Genomic DNA, 13,594 nt, shown 5'->3' with positions numbered 1-13,594 from the left:
CGAGGGTGGGATTGAACTCGGGTCTCCTAGCTGTGAGGTCTGCGCGCTAATCACTCGACCGCTATGCAGCCCCTATATTCTGCTGTTAAATTATGTTTCGCGGCTCCATTCTATTTTTCTTCAGTGAGCGAGGGGGTAAAATGGCTCTTTTGATAGTAAAGGTTGCCGACCCCTGGTCTATACTATGTGCCCGGTCCTCTCGCCCGAAGATAGCTGGGATAGGCTCCAGCGACCCTCGTGGGGAGAAGCGGTAGAAAATGAATGAATGAATGAATGAATGAAAAGATGCTTTCAAACAAATCTGAGAAGCATATTATGAAGTTGACAGGATCAAAAATATGATTTTGAATTTTATTGCATATCATGGGTGCATCCATTATTCGTGGGTTGTTTTCTTTTTTTGCTATTTCTTCTAAGACCGCGAATGGCGAAAACAACGGATGTCTGAAAATTATCGTTAGTGGAGGAAACACCACAAGTTCATGTGTGATCATTTCTCCTCATATCAGGGGCGTAACATTACACATATGGGTATCGGAAATTGAGAGTTGAGCAATGTCGGCATATCGGTTTTGGGGGGGAAAAAACAATGTTGGACATTCCTAGAAAACGCATACTGTACGCCAGGGGTGCTCATTAAGTCGATCGCGAGCTACCGGTCGATCGCGGAGGTGGTACTGGTCGATCGCTGGTCGATCGCGGCGTGACATTAAAAAAATATCATCCCCCATCACTTGATTGATATACAGGGCAGCCATTCAGATGACAACTGAATGTTGCCCTTCGGGCGACCAATTAAATCAAACAACGTCTCTAAGTGCAGCAGAACTTACGATGTCAGCCTATCATCCATCGCCGTTACTTGATTGACATACAGGACAACCAGTCAGATGACAACTGAATTTTGACCTTTAGGTCACCGCTCATGCGTAAACAACGATGCAAAGTGCTAAGCTAGTCGGCGAATTGCGAGATTTTAAGCCCTCGCTAAAGTTTATGGTCACTAAAATGAGTGAAGGAGCTGGACCAAGTAAAAAGGCAAAAACTGGACCAAGTAAAAAGGCAAAAAACATATCACTTCCATACGGATATGGAATATTATACGGATATTATGATACGGATATTATCCATGACTGATAAACATTTGGAAGTGTGCTTGAGGCTGGCTATCAGCAGCTACTGTCCGGACCATGCATCCCTGGCTGGTTCAATTCAGTGCAAGTCATCAAAGTAAACTCAGGTAATTACAAAAAAATGTAATAGTTAATTATGTGTGTTTTGCAATATTGGCTCATTTGGTTATGTAAGGTACATCAACATACATTGTACGTACAAATAATCCTCAATACATTTGAAAATAAATAGATGTTTTGCATTTTTGTAGTGGGTAGATCATTTTGACTCGGTCATTTTAAAAGTAGCTCGCATGCTGAAAAAGTGTGAGCACCCCTGCTGTACGCAGACTGTAGAAAGTTTGTGCAATACCACCTGTGACCATGCAGCGGTGCTAATGAGTCACATTTCAGGAGCAGGTCCCCGTGCAGATTATGACATGAAAAATCAACTGTGTAGCTGGCCATTAGGAGGTATTCACCGTGGTAATTTAGGCTAAAAATAATTTTGTTTATAATTTCTCATAACATGCATGTTAGGTTAATTGTCCATAGGTATGAATGTGAGTGTGAATGGTTGTTTGTCTATATGTGCCCTGTGATTGGCTCTCCTAAGCGGTATAGAAACTTGATGGATGGTTGATGTTGATGTATATTCAACTCCAAGTGTCCTTTAATTTGCAGCATCATAGCCTAACTTTAACGAATTGGTTTGTGTGTTAAGCACGTACATTTACACTCAGTACAAGCAAAAATATGAAAGTCCTTAGTGCATGTTGGCATGAAGACAAGTTGCTTGATTTAGTGATTAAGCTTTCATGTCTGTGGAGATAGTGGGCCATCATTTATTGTACATATCAGCCACTTGTGTTAATCGCTGCATTGAAATAAAAAATAAAGAGCAAGGCCTGCATTTCAAACTACAAACCAAAAACACAATCAGAGGAATTAAAAGTATGAACATGCACCCTGAAAATAATTTTGGGAAAAATAAAATCCATTCATGATTTGGTTTCGGTCTCCTCTTGTTAACAAGTCACTGCTCTGACAAACGGATGCATGCACGAAACAAATGACTGTTGAATGAGAACAGAACGGAAGTGACTCCATTAGGCACCATCATGTCAAATGTCTTAAATAAGTAAATCGTCCTGACAGTGAAATCCTGCCCCCTGTTGGCCACAAAGCCACATCTCAGCAGTAAGTGTTCACCATGCTGAAAGTAAACGATACGTTTTTCAAAACAAAAGTTCATTTGCTCCTTCTTCTGTCAGTAATGTCTTCACAAACTTGACCATTTGCCCCCATGGCCTCCAGCACCTTGCTCCCTCCATGTTCCACTTGTTGTTTCTTCCTCCGCTCGTCCTCTTCGCTGCCATGCACCTTCGCCTCCCGCTTCCTCTTGCACACCAGTCCACCGTTTCCCTCGCCGATGCGGCCTTCTGGAATCCCGAGAGCTCTCAGACAAACAATGGCGGCCGCCTGCTCTGCAAACTTCTTTGACTTCTCCCTAAGAGAGGACGGAAACGACGACACACAAGGATATGAAAATGATGTAAACTAACTTTTTTTTGTACTTTTAACCTGACTGACCAAAGAGAAGGTCGGTACGTCTTGTTGTCTACGGTGACAGTGGACTGGAAGGATCGATCCTGCGGACGCTGCACCTGGAGGCGCACAAACACTTTCAGTGACAAAACGGAGACATTTTGGTCTTCTTTAGCTTCTTCTTACCGTCTGATACCGTGGCTGGTCCACCTTCTCCCGTCGGCTCCACTCCAAAAGGAGCATCTTGGGTGTAATCTGAGGCAAATATTCCCGCCTGCCACAAACAAGCACCGACAAGACATCAGAGATTTCACCGCGGACAAACGAGGAGGATCCCAAATGTACCGTTCAAACTTGATTGCCATGGTGGTGACGTCTCCGTCCATGATGAGGCGCTGCGGATGGGCGCCACCCTGTTTGGCATCCCGCCTCGCCTGCAGCTCCTCCTGCGTCTGTTTGTAGAAGTCATGCAGGCCATACGCCTCGCTGCAGTGCAACACATACAAAAACACTGCCAAAGAAGCCATCTCGGTTCCATGTCGCAGATACTGTGTCTGTGTCACCTGAGCGTCTTACCTGAGCTCAGCGTTGGTTTGGGCGGCATGCACCTTCTTGCCCAAGACAGACTCCACCTTGTCCCGTAGCATCTGGCACAGACAGTACTTGGTGTTGAAGGCATGGTTGTCGTAGCGGATGGCCTGCAACCACACATACGTTGTCATAATGACGGACATCACGTTATCTTTAGCATGGCTGTTAGCGCACATATTTGAGGTATTCATCCATGACTTCCTCCACAGGACGCAGTCCCCCGCCGCTAAACACAGACGGGTTCCACATGGCTGCACGAGCCAACATGACCGACGAGGCCCCTGTCGCTTCCCTGAAGGCCTCGATATCGGCGTGGGTTTTGACCAGGTCCAGAGAACCCCCGCTGCATGAGACCGCCATCATGCCGTCATTATCAAATAGGTGTAGTGAGAAGACGGAAGTAGGGCGTGGCGGTTTGGCTTACTTGGCGATGACGGGGATAGAAACGGCTTGAGTCACGGCGTGGATGTAGTCGCAGTGGACCGGGTGTCTGGGGCGCTCCTCCTTAAACCTGACAATCACACGCAGATGGTTGGCTCAAAAATCCTCTATGAGTGCAATCTGTGTTGCCATGGCAAACAGGCACAACGCACCTGCCATGGACGGCGATTGCAGCGACACCGGTCTTCTCGATTCGCCGCACCAGAGAAAGTGTATCCTCCAGCTGAAAGCGCACACACACGACACGTGAAGACGATAACAACAGGTATCACCGAGGCTTTTTGTCTTACCGAAGGCAGGATTCGGATCTTACACGTCACAGGCACAGAAACTCCCGAGACAAGCTTCCCGAGGATCTACAAGGAATGTTGTTGCACATGCAATTTAGACATTGAAAGCCATCGAGACGTTTATTTGATATCCACTCACAGCCTTGATCTTGTCAGGATCGGACAGAAGAGCAGCACCCATCCCGCCCTGCAGTACGGGTCACAGGTTAACTTGAGATCAAATGTCAGTGACAGGCACGCCACAGAGAGGAGACTGACCTTTGTGGAGTATTCCTTAGGACAACCCATGTTGACATCAATGCCGGCGACATCTTTTTCCCTGCAACACAAGTTTACTTCAAGTTGACTGACTTGCTCTATGAGCAGTGTAGTACAGTGTAGTAAACTATTTAATAAAACTCACACAAGTCGGGCCACAGTGAGCGCTCGGTCCGGGTCCGCCGTCCCCTGTAACAACCAAAAGATGATGCAGCTGAATGTAGAATACACACACGCGTCCCATCTCACCATCTGGAAGATCACTCGATGCTTCTCCTTCTCACAAGTCCGGAACATCACGCGGTCATCCGGAGCCACGAAATCCACCGTCTGCAAGACATCTGACGAGCAAGCATGCAAACATCATGCACGCCTTCTTCTGCAATGCCCCACCATTTGCTGTTATTGTTAGTATTTGTATTGTCGTCGTGAGTGCCCTCACCGTTTTCCACCCTCTGACACTGAGCCATCTTGATGTCAATCAGCTCCTGGAAGACAGAGTCAAGGTCATTGCTTATGGACTTCTCAACTTTGACCTCTCAACTCCGTCGTCTCCATCCTGACCTCGCTGTAGACCAAATCGGCTCCATAGTCCAGCGCCAACAACCTCATGGGCAGCGTGCCCACCCGGACCATAGGGGCCAAGGCGATGATATTTCTGAAGCTCAGCCTGTCCGCCATCAGGGCGAGTTAATTCATCCTATTACAGCAACACATCATCTCCTGTTCAGACCTCCAATACAAAACCCAAGTCATTCAATGTCAAGCATACAGTGCAGCTCAACAGTGAGAAATTCACAAAAACATGAAATCAAACAATAACAACAGTAAACAAAACTATAAAACATATGTATGTCATCTACAGAGCAATACAGATCATTGAATTATACCTAAAACTAATTATACAGAATTAACTTCCATGAAACTAACCCAAATGAACACCGAAGTAACTGCATTATTTTAGAAAAAAGATTCAATGTCAATGCGCTTGTCGGTCTGTTGACACCGGAAGAAGACGAAAACATGAACTTTTCTCAGCGGAGTTTGGCAGCACAGGGGGTTTGATGCTAACATTTTAGCTGCTCTACTAGCAAAAATATCGATACGTGGTGAATCAACATACAAACAAATTATATAAAACTGGGTACTTTCAGAGTGTTACATTTAATCCATGTCAACTCACCGACATACAAAAATGTCAAAGTACCGCCGAAGGCGGCTAAAAATGCGCCCATGCACTCGTCATGCAATGTGCAGCTCGCTGGTGTACTTCCTGTTTTGGTGACGTCATCGAGCGACTGTAGAGCTACACTACATAGACACGACAAACGGCCGAGACGCAGATCAGCAAAAACACATGCTCTTATATCTGATCAATTGTAGTCTTTACGACTTTAAAAACATGAATGAAATACCATTAGGTTGCACTTTATTTATTGTGCTGCTACTGTTATTTACAGCAAAGATCCTCTGTCAAAACTTTACAAATAATTTACAGTGAAAAAGGAAACATGATGACACCAAAAAAAACGGCCATCTTTAGCTCTTTAGATGAAGAAATTATTTTTAAAACACACTTCTACTTATTTCTGACAGGTGAGGAGTTGGATCACAGACGACCAAAGTGCTTGTGAAATATTTTCAGGTTGCATACAATAGAAAATATCCTACAGTCTAAACTAGTTAGTCAGTTAGTGAGCAACATTTCAAGTACATTTTGCCTAACTTAGCAGGCTAACTGAGTCTACAAAATGTGTAGAAAGCAAAGACTACTGGCTTAAGAGGATTTTTTTATGCTTGTTGGATGTTGCAAAGGAAACTGTGGTGACACTAACTAGTTGAAGTCAAGCACTTTTGAGAGGGAAAGAAAAGTCAATGCGTACTGTTGACAAGTCCAATAATGTCAAAAACACACAGGATGCTTTTAGGAGCGAGCAGACAAACTGTCAGACGATAGCTCGGTCCACTCTGAAGGGTCGACCACCTCGATGGGGTCAAACTGAGGAAAGACCACGAAACACAGCCTCTGGCCCACGTAGGTCACAGTCTCTGCACGACAACAGCAGCGGTAAGGATAATGTTTTCACGGCAATGCAGAAAATGTGAAGACTCACCAATTAGCTTATCGACACACTTTGGTTTCTTTTTCCAATAGACACCCAATAAGTAGACGGGCACGCCAGTTAGCATGATGACCAGGCCCACGCCACACACCAGCGGTTCCGAGTAGAGACTGAAACCCAGCAGCAGCGCCCAAAACATCAGGTAGCATACGGGCACCAACAGCCTGACCTGCAACAAAGCACAAGTCACATGATGAAACCCATGTGATGCAAATGACTGGGAAGGCTGTACCTTGATGGGTCGATACAGAGCGGGTTTCCTCCAGCGGTAGAAGAGCAGGCCCGCGATAGTGACGCCATATGACAGGTAGTTGATGAAGGACACATAGTTGATGAGGTTGTGCGTCTCGCCAATGCAGAGGATCACAGTGGCTGCCGTGCACTGCAACATGCACTCGTTTAGTATCATTAAAGGTCTTCTATTCCACAAAAGTAAGAAGAGTTGCTGGAGCCTGTTTTCTGGATACAAAAGTGTGGTGAGACCAGCCATGTTGTTTGGTCTAGAGCAGTGGTCTCAAACACGCGGCCCACTAGTTTGAGGCCCCCGCCTAGATATGAAAGTTTAATGTTAGTGCGTCCCGCGCAAGTTTGATATGGATGCTGTATGGTATCATGTACCCAGAAAAAATTATTACGTTTGATTAATGTTCATGTTAAAGGTTAAATAACTGTTAATAGTTATCCTCCCTATCTGTGTGGAAGTGGTAAGTTTTTGGCTATTTAAGGTTAAAGGAAATAACTTGAAGGCTACCGTTTAGGTCGCTAGCTCTCTAGTTTGCGAGTTAGCATGTGTCTCAAGACCCTGCAGTTGCACAATATGTTGTAAATAAAAAGAGTTTAATGTGACTATAGTCATGTTTTGTCATGTCTACAGGGCTCTAATAATGCTTTGTTCATTTTAATCTGAAAAAAATAATTTGTCTACCCACCAACTATATGTGGTTTCTTAAGTTTTTATTATTTGCCGTCTTATTATTATTATTATATTTATTTATTACTGATTTATTGATTTTCTTTATTCTTGATTTGTTTATTTATTTTTCATCTTATTTTGTGCAGAAAAATAAAAATTAAGATATTTGAGAGCAGTGGAATGTTTTATCAGAGCTTTTATTGTCGAAAATCGGAACCAAAGCACTGAAAAAGTTTGTATATTTTTCTGTTTTTAATAAATGCGTTTTTTTGGTTTTTTTTTGGAAAACCTGATGCGGCCCAGCCTTGCCCAGACCCTAGCTCCAGTGGCCCCCAGGTAAATTGAGTTTGAGACCCCTGGTCTAGAGACAGTGCCACTGAGGAAAAGACAAAAAGCAGTGAATATATTGGTAGAAGGATGCTGCGTTTAGAGCCGCCAGGTAGGAGGCGTAGAGGAAGACCAAAGAGGAGGTTCATGGATGTAGTGAAGGAGGACATGAGGGTAGTTGGTGTGAGAGAGACAGATGCAGAAGACAGGGTTGGATGGAGGAGGTTGATTTGCTGTGGCGACCTCTGAAGGTGAAAGCCCAAAGAGAAAGAAGAAGAGCCTGTTTTCGAAGACCAAATGTGAGAAAAATCACATTGAAATTTCTCACTCATCTCAAAGACAGGCGTCTTTTCATGAAAACCTCCTTCCTCATGGACATGAACCACCTTGTGTATACGCTTTCTAATAGCATGTAGTAATAGCATGTAATATCATGTAATAGCATGTAATAGCATGTAATAGCGACAAGCTTGAACATACGCAGACCAACAGGGCGGGGATGGGCGTGCACTTTTTGACGTGGATCATGGCCAGGAGGCTAGGAAGGTGACCCTCCCTGGCCCCGGAGAAACACAACCTGTAGGGCAGAAAGGGCATCAGCAAACACATGAGAAAGCAGATGGAAGAAGAGGCGCTCACCTGGAGGAAGTGAACAGGTAGCCGTTGATGCCTCCGAAGGTGGACAGAGCCACGGAGATGGGCATGACGATTGAGAACATTCCCAGCAGCTTCTCGCCAAATGTCTGAATGAAAGAGTCAAAAAGTCAGTGACTTAGTGACCCTTGGTTGCTTGTCCGCCGAGAAGACTCACCACAGCCACAGCATTGGAGGAGAGCAGCTCCTCAGGAGACATGGATGAGAAGTAGGCCAGGTTGGTCAACGTGTACACCAAAGTCACCAGAGGGATGGAGATGTAGATGGCGCGAGGTAGATTCCTGAAGGCGGGAGGACAATGAAACATGAACTTTGATGATGGAATTGGAATGATGGAGGAGTGAAGGCCGAGATGAAGATGCTTACATGTAGGATTAGAAACGAAAACATCAGAGGAACAGTCCAAGTTTGACGTCTGTGAGACTGAGATGAGAAGCTCTCTAAATATGGTTAGAAAGAGCTGACAGAGGAAGAGGCAAAGAAGATGGAAAGAAGATGGTGACCCCTAACGGAACAAGTCCAAAGCAGAAGAAGAATGATGGAGGAGTTGTTGGCAATACCAGTAGTCACCTTCTAGGCTCCACCACTTCCTCTGTCACATAGTTGAGGAAGTTCCAGCCGCTGAAGGCAAAGGAGGCCTGCAGGAAGGCCAGAGCCATCTGACCCACGGAGGGTGTCCTGTCCAAGGAGAAAACCACCTGTGGGTTCAGTGCCTCAAAGTTCCCTGCAAAGGCGGAGAAGAAAAACGACAATATGAGCTCCCAATTTAGCCTCAAGTAGGCAGAATAGGACGTTTTACCTTTGAAGATCTGGACCAGGCCCACCACAATGATGAGGCCGAGAGCCATCAGCTTGCCCACGGTGAAGATATCCTGGATCCGGGTGGCCATGCGCACGCTGGAGCAGTTCACCCATGTCAACAGCACTAGATGCAGCATTCGACAACATGTTAGCATCATCATTATCATCGTCGGCATACTTCCTCCATCTCTCCATACTACAGTTGTTCCTCCTCTCCACCACCGTTCTTCTCGTCTATCCTTCCTTTTTCTCCATTGCACCATCCTTTACTTGGGGAGTGGGTTGCCATGGTTTCAAGAATGCAGGCTAGTTTGGGCTCATCCATCAATGTCATGTGCTCTCATGGTGGCCTGGCTCTCTAGCACAAAGACGACTTGTTAAGCAGACTAAACAAATTGTTTCCGTTGCGAAGGGGCAAACAAAACGTGACAACGCTTCCTACTTCTTTTATCACCCCCCCCCCCCCTTCCCCCACCCCAATCCACTGAGGAAGCCAACCTCACCTTTCAGCGGTCAATGCCACAAAGAAACGTGAGCGACATTGATGGAGGTAGAAGTTTTTTTTGGTTGGTAGGTTTTCAGGTAACTAACTAAGGTACTGTGGCACTGTAACAAGATGATGTGAAAAAGAATGATAACTTGACATGTGTCTGCGTGTGTGTCATCACTCACAGAGGCAGGTGGCTGACAGCATGCGCGTGGCCACGTAAGGAGGCGCACACTCGGGAAAGACGGGCTGCAGGACATAGCTGGAAAAGGTGAGTGCGATGACGGCCAGCGTGGTGGGGTACATGATGAGCACGGCACTCCAAAGCAGCAGGAACCTGCCACATGTGCAGAGTCAGCACTCTGTGTCACTCAGCAGCGGCAACAATAATAATGACATGAGGTTGTGGCCACATCATTAGGTACACCATCTAATGCGTTCCAATGCAAGAGTTGCATTCACAAACTATGAGAGGGGCAAAATAGTAGAAGCGGTTGATCACACAGAAGTGACTTTTTAAAGATGTTCTAACCCTAAAAGGAGTCCCTGGATCAGGGGTGGGCAAACTACCACATCAAGCAACGTGACTTGCAGTGCTGTTGTGTCACGCTCGAGTCACCAAAATAGTCAGATTTTGCAATCTGTTGTTGTACAAAACAAACAAAACAACACAACACGTCAACAGGCACAACATGCAAAGTAACCGACCAACTTCATCATGTGGGCATACAAACAAATATCTACACGTAATACCCATGCCAAAACAAACACCCATATTTTCCTGTTGCAAGGTATGCTGGGTAGCAGGTAAAAAATCCTTCCTTGTGGACATGATACCAGAGCTAGATGAGCTTTCCCGTGTACAAGTCCACCACTTAAAATCTTAAAATGCAGCCTGTAGCTCTGCCAACTATACATCAGTCATGTTGAGTTGTGAGGTTATGGGTTTCATCATTTTGTTGGTCTTCAGCATCTAATATAGCCTAGCATGATGTTGCTGTTAATATGTATGTGTTTGCACTGTACAGCTCACATAGTTATGCTAGTGTTGCTAATGTTGTCCTTCTGCCCCGCTCATTTGTGTTATGTTGTTGTATTTGATAAATGGCGTCTATTATGTTGGATAAGTACAGAGTTACAGCGTATATGTAAAAACACAATAAAACTTCTTGGAGACAGGTGTGGACAAACACAGCTCATTAGCATTAATGAGACACATCAAAGGGCGTGCTTCCTGTTGGGCCTTTTTAAACTGTCTAAATTCTAGCATCAATGCACGATGTTGGCATAAGACGCAACAATATGGGACCTTTAAGTAAAGACATGTCAGAAGAGTAGCCATAACCTTCTGACTCACCCCATGAGACCACCAAATATTTCGGTCACGTAGGCGTAGTCGCCGCCTGATTTGGGGATGGTGACGCCCAGTTCGGCGTAACATAAGGAACCCAGGGCAGCGATGCATCCTCCTAGCAGCCAGACCAGGAGTGCTAGGCCCACTGAGCCCGAATGCTCCAAGACACCTTTGGGAGAGATGAAGATGCCTGAGCCAATGATGTTCCCTGAGGAGGAAGAAGAGGAAGGATGGTTGTCTTACGTTTTATTGATTTTCAAAGATACCACAACTAGAATGGTAAAACTGTATAATAATTAGACGGATCATCTGCTGGAGTGCCCCCTAACCACACACGCACACTGACAAAGAACTCCCTGTATGAGCTAATGAGTTACAGCACCATCAGTCAGGGCAGGCCCCTCCCACTAGCCGCTCCAGTATACGTTAAACGTACAAGAATTCAGGACGCGGCGCAGACAGTCGTGAGGCAGGAGGCAGCCAAGTGGCACAGACAGCCATTACATAAGCGGACATCAGTGATCCACTCTGAACCATCGGGACATGACCCCCTCACCTCGTTTGGCCCCACCTCTCGCGTATGATGCGCAGGAAGCGGAGTGAAGTGAACAAAAACAAAAGATTCTCGGAGCAGAACGGTGGCGGCATGTACAAAGAACCCTACTGATCTTCTTCACATTCTCAGCTGTAAGAACCCTGTTTATTTGGACTGTTGACAGACACTGTAAAGCCAGTGGAATTGAGTTCATAGGTCAAATGTTCTTTGTAGCTTATATATGTATGTCAGAGCAGCAAACACTGTATACTCCACTCCGGCCTCAGGCATCAAGTCATTTATTTATTTTTTTAATGTTTATTTTCAGTATTTTCAAGTCAAGAATACACAACAATGCAACATTTTGACATTGACGTTATCGTCAATCCACATTACCATACACAATATTATCATAACTCTACATTGTTAATAAAATGCTTAAGTGTTATCCTAAGCATCATTATCATTGTTAGATTATTTTTTTATACTGTACATCAGGGGTCTCAAACTCAATTTACTTGAGGGCCACTGGAGCTAGGGTCTGGGCGAGGCTGGGCCGCATCAGGTTTTCAAAAAAAACAAAAAAACAACGCATTTATTAAAAACAGAAAAATGAATAAACTTTGCTTTTGTTACGATTTTCTACAAGAAAAGCTCTGATAAAACATTCCACTGTTCTCAAATATCTTCATTTTTATTTTTCTGCACAAAATAAGATGAAAAATAAATAAACAAGAATAAAGAAAATCAATCAATCAGTAATAAATAAATATAATAATAATAATAATAAAACGGCAAATAATAAAAACTTAAGAAACCACATATAGTTGGTGGGTAGACAAATTATTTTTTTCAGATTAAAATGAACAAAGAATTATTAGAGCCCTGTAGACATGACAAAACACGACTATAGTCACATTTATTCTCTTTTTATTTACAGCATATTGCGCAACTGCAGGGTCTTGAGACACATGCTAACTCGCAAACTAGAGCGCTAGCGACCTAAACGGTAGCCTTCAAGTTATTTCCTTTAAACTTAAATAGTCAAACACTTACCACTTCCACACGGATAGGGAGGATAACTATTAACAGTTATTTAACCTTTAACATGAACATTAATCAAACGTAATAATTTTTTCTGGGTACATGATACCATACAGCATCCATATCAAACTTGCGTGGGACGCACTAACATTAAACTTTCATATCAAGGCGGGGGCCTCAAACTAGTGTCCTGCGGGCCGCGTGTTTGAGACCTCTGCTGTACATTGTTATAATGCTACATTTTTATCATATTTGTCAGAGTGCAGTCTGGACGCCGTTTGCAAGCATCAGCTTATTTTTTTATTGACCCGGGGCACATCTTTTTTTAAAACACAACCAAACAAGAAAACTAACAACAACAGTTGAAAAAAAGAGCAAACAGGCATAATAGTTGCTATTAATAACATTGATTATATTACTACATTTAACACGTTAACTGATTGAACTGTTTTGATCTGTTGTTTATGTACATAGATTAGTTTGATTTTGTTTACAAAATTAAAAATATTAAAAATGATTAGATTTTTCGGTATGTGGCACTCAGTGGAAAATATTTGGACACTCACAACTGTACTTTGCTTAATTACTCCACAGTGCTGTGACAAGCCTCCATTGTTAGCAATACATGAAGTAAGGCTACATTCTACAAGTTGTTCACCTATTATGATGGTGCAAGCGCTCAGCAGCCCAATCTCCTTCTTCAGGGTCACTCGGTCCGGGACCTTGTTCTTCTCCTGGCGCGGCCCGGAACACTTCTGACCGTCCATGTCCGCCTTCCCGGGTCCGCACAGTCCCAATCCTCCTTCCAATCCTCCCAGTGCTCTCCCCTCTCCGCATTCATTCACTCTCAATGGGCTGCGCTTGCGCAACAACCTGCGGCTGTTCAGGCTTGAATGTTAAATAGCCGCATCTCACCGTGAGACGTTCAGGGACGCCCCGGGGAGACGACATTGAAAAAAAAGATAAATTAAGAAAATAAACATCGGTCGTGTCCAAAAATTCAAAGACGTCGTGAAAGTGCTATGTCAAGTGCATGCATGCAGTTGAAAGAGCACACTTTAGTGAAAACTTTAGTTCATCAAAGTTAAATACAAAAATATTTAAAATACAAACGAA

General features: G+C 44.3%; 2 protein-coding genes across 3 annotated transcripts; both read right to left on the bottom strand.

The window, feature by feature from the left end:
• Positions 1–1,796: 1,796 nt before the first annotated feature.
• Positions 1,797–5,557, bottom strand: dus2 (dihydrouridine synthase 2). The gene is made up of 16 exons (XM_058075543.1): positions 5,424–5,557; positions 4,805–4,940; positions 4,683–4,728; positions 4,490–4,581; positions 4,386–4,429; positions 4,241–4,301; positions 4,122–4,169; positions 3,983–4,048; positions 3,845–3,915; positions 3,676–3,762; positions 3,426–3,594; positions 3,237–3,358; positions 3,006–3,146; positions 2,847–2,934; positions 2,706–2,779; positions 1,797–2,622 (listed from the first exon to the last, which is right to left on the bottom strand). The coding sequence occupies exons 2-16, from the start codon at positions 4,919–4,921 to the stop codon at positions 2,364–2,366; spliced, it is 1,485 nt and encodes a 494-aa protein (XP_057931526.1). The 5' UTR covers positions 4,922–4,940; positions 5,424–5,557; the 3' UTR covers positions 1,797–2,363.
• Positions 5,558–5,670: 113 nt separating this feature from the next.
• slc7a10b (solute carrier family 7 member 10b) lies at positions 5,671–13,300 on the bottom strand. Of its 2 annotated transcripts, XM_058075285.1 has the most exons (11): positions 13,137–13,300; positions 10,903–11,107; positions 9,731–9,882; positions 9,057–9,182; positions 8,828–8,981; positions 8,415–8,538; positions 8,243–8,346; positions 8,084–8,180; positions 6,596–6,745; positions 6,355–6,532; positions 5,671–6,289 (listed from the first exon to the last, which is right to left on the bottom strand). In XM_058075285.1, exons 1-11 carry the CDS (start codon positions 13,243–13,245, stop codon positions 6,165–6,167), a joined length of 1,524 nt encoding a protein of 507 aa, XP_057931268.1. In that variant the 5' UTR covers positions 13,246–13,300; the 3' UTR covers positions 5,671–6,164. The 2 variants fall into 2 exon arrangements, with proteins under 2 accessions (XP_057931268.1, XP_057931267.1); XM_058075284.1 differs by having other exon boundaries at positions 8,828–9,182.
• Positions 13,301–13,594: the final 294 nt, after the last annotated feature.

This window comes from Doryrhamphus excisus, chromosome 6 (assembly GCF_030265055.1).
Source record: "Doryrhamphus excisus isolate RoL2022-K1 chromosome 6, RoL_Dexc_1.0, whole genome shotgun sequence".
NCBI classification, from domain to species: domain Eukaryota; kingdom Metazoa; phylum Chordata; class Actinopteri; order Syngnathiformes; family Syngnathidae; genus Doryrhamphus; species Doryrhamphus excisus.
Note: the sequence above shows the minus strand (reverse complement) of the source record. Positions and strands in the feature narration are given on the sequence as shown.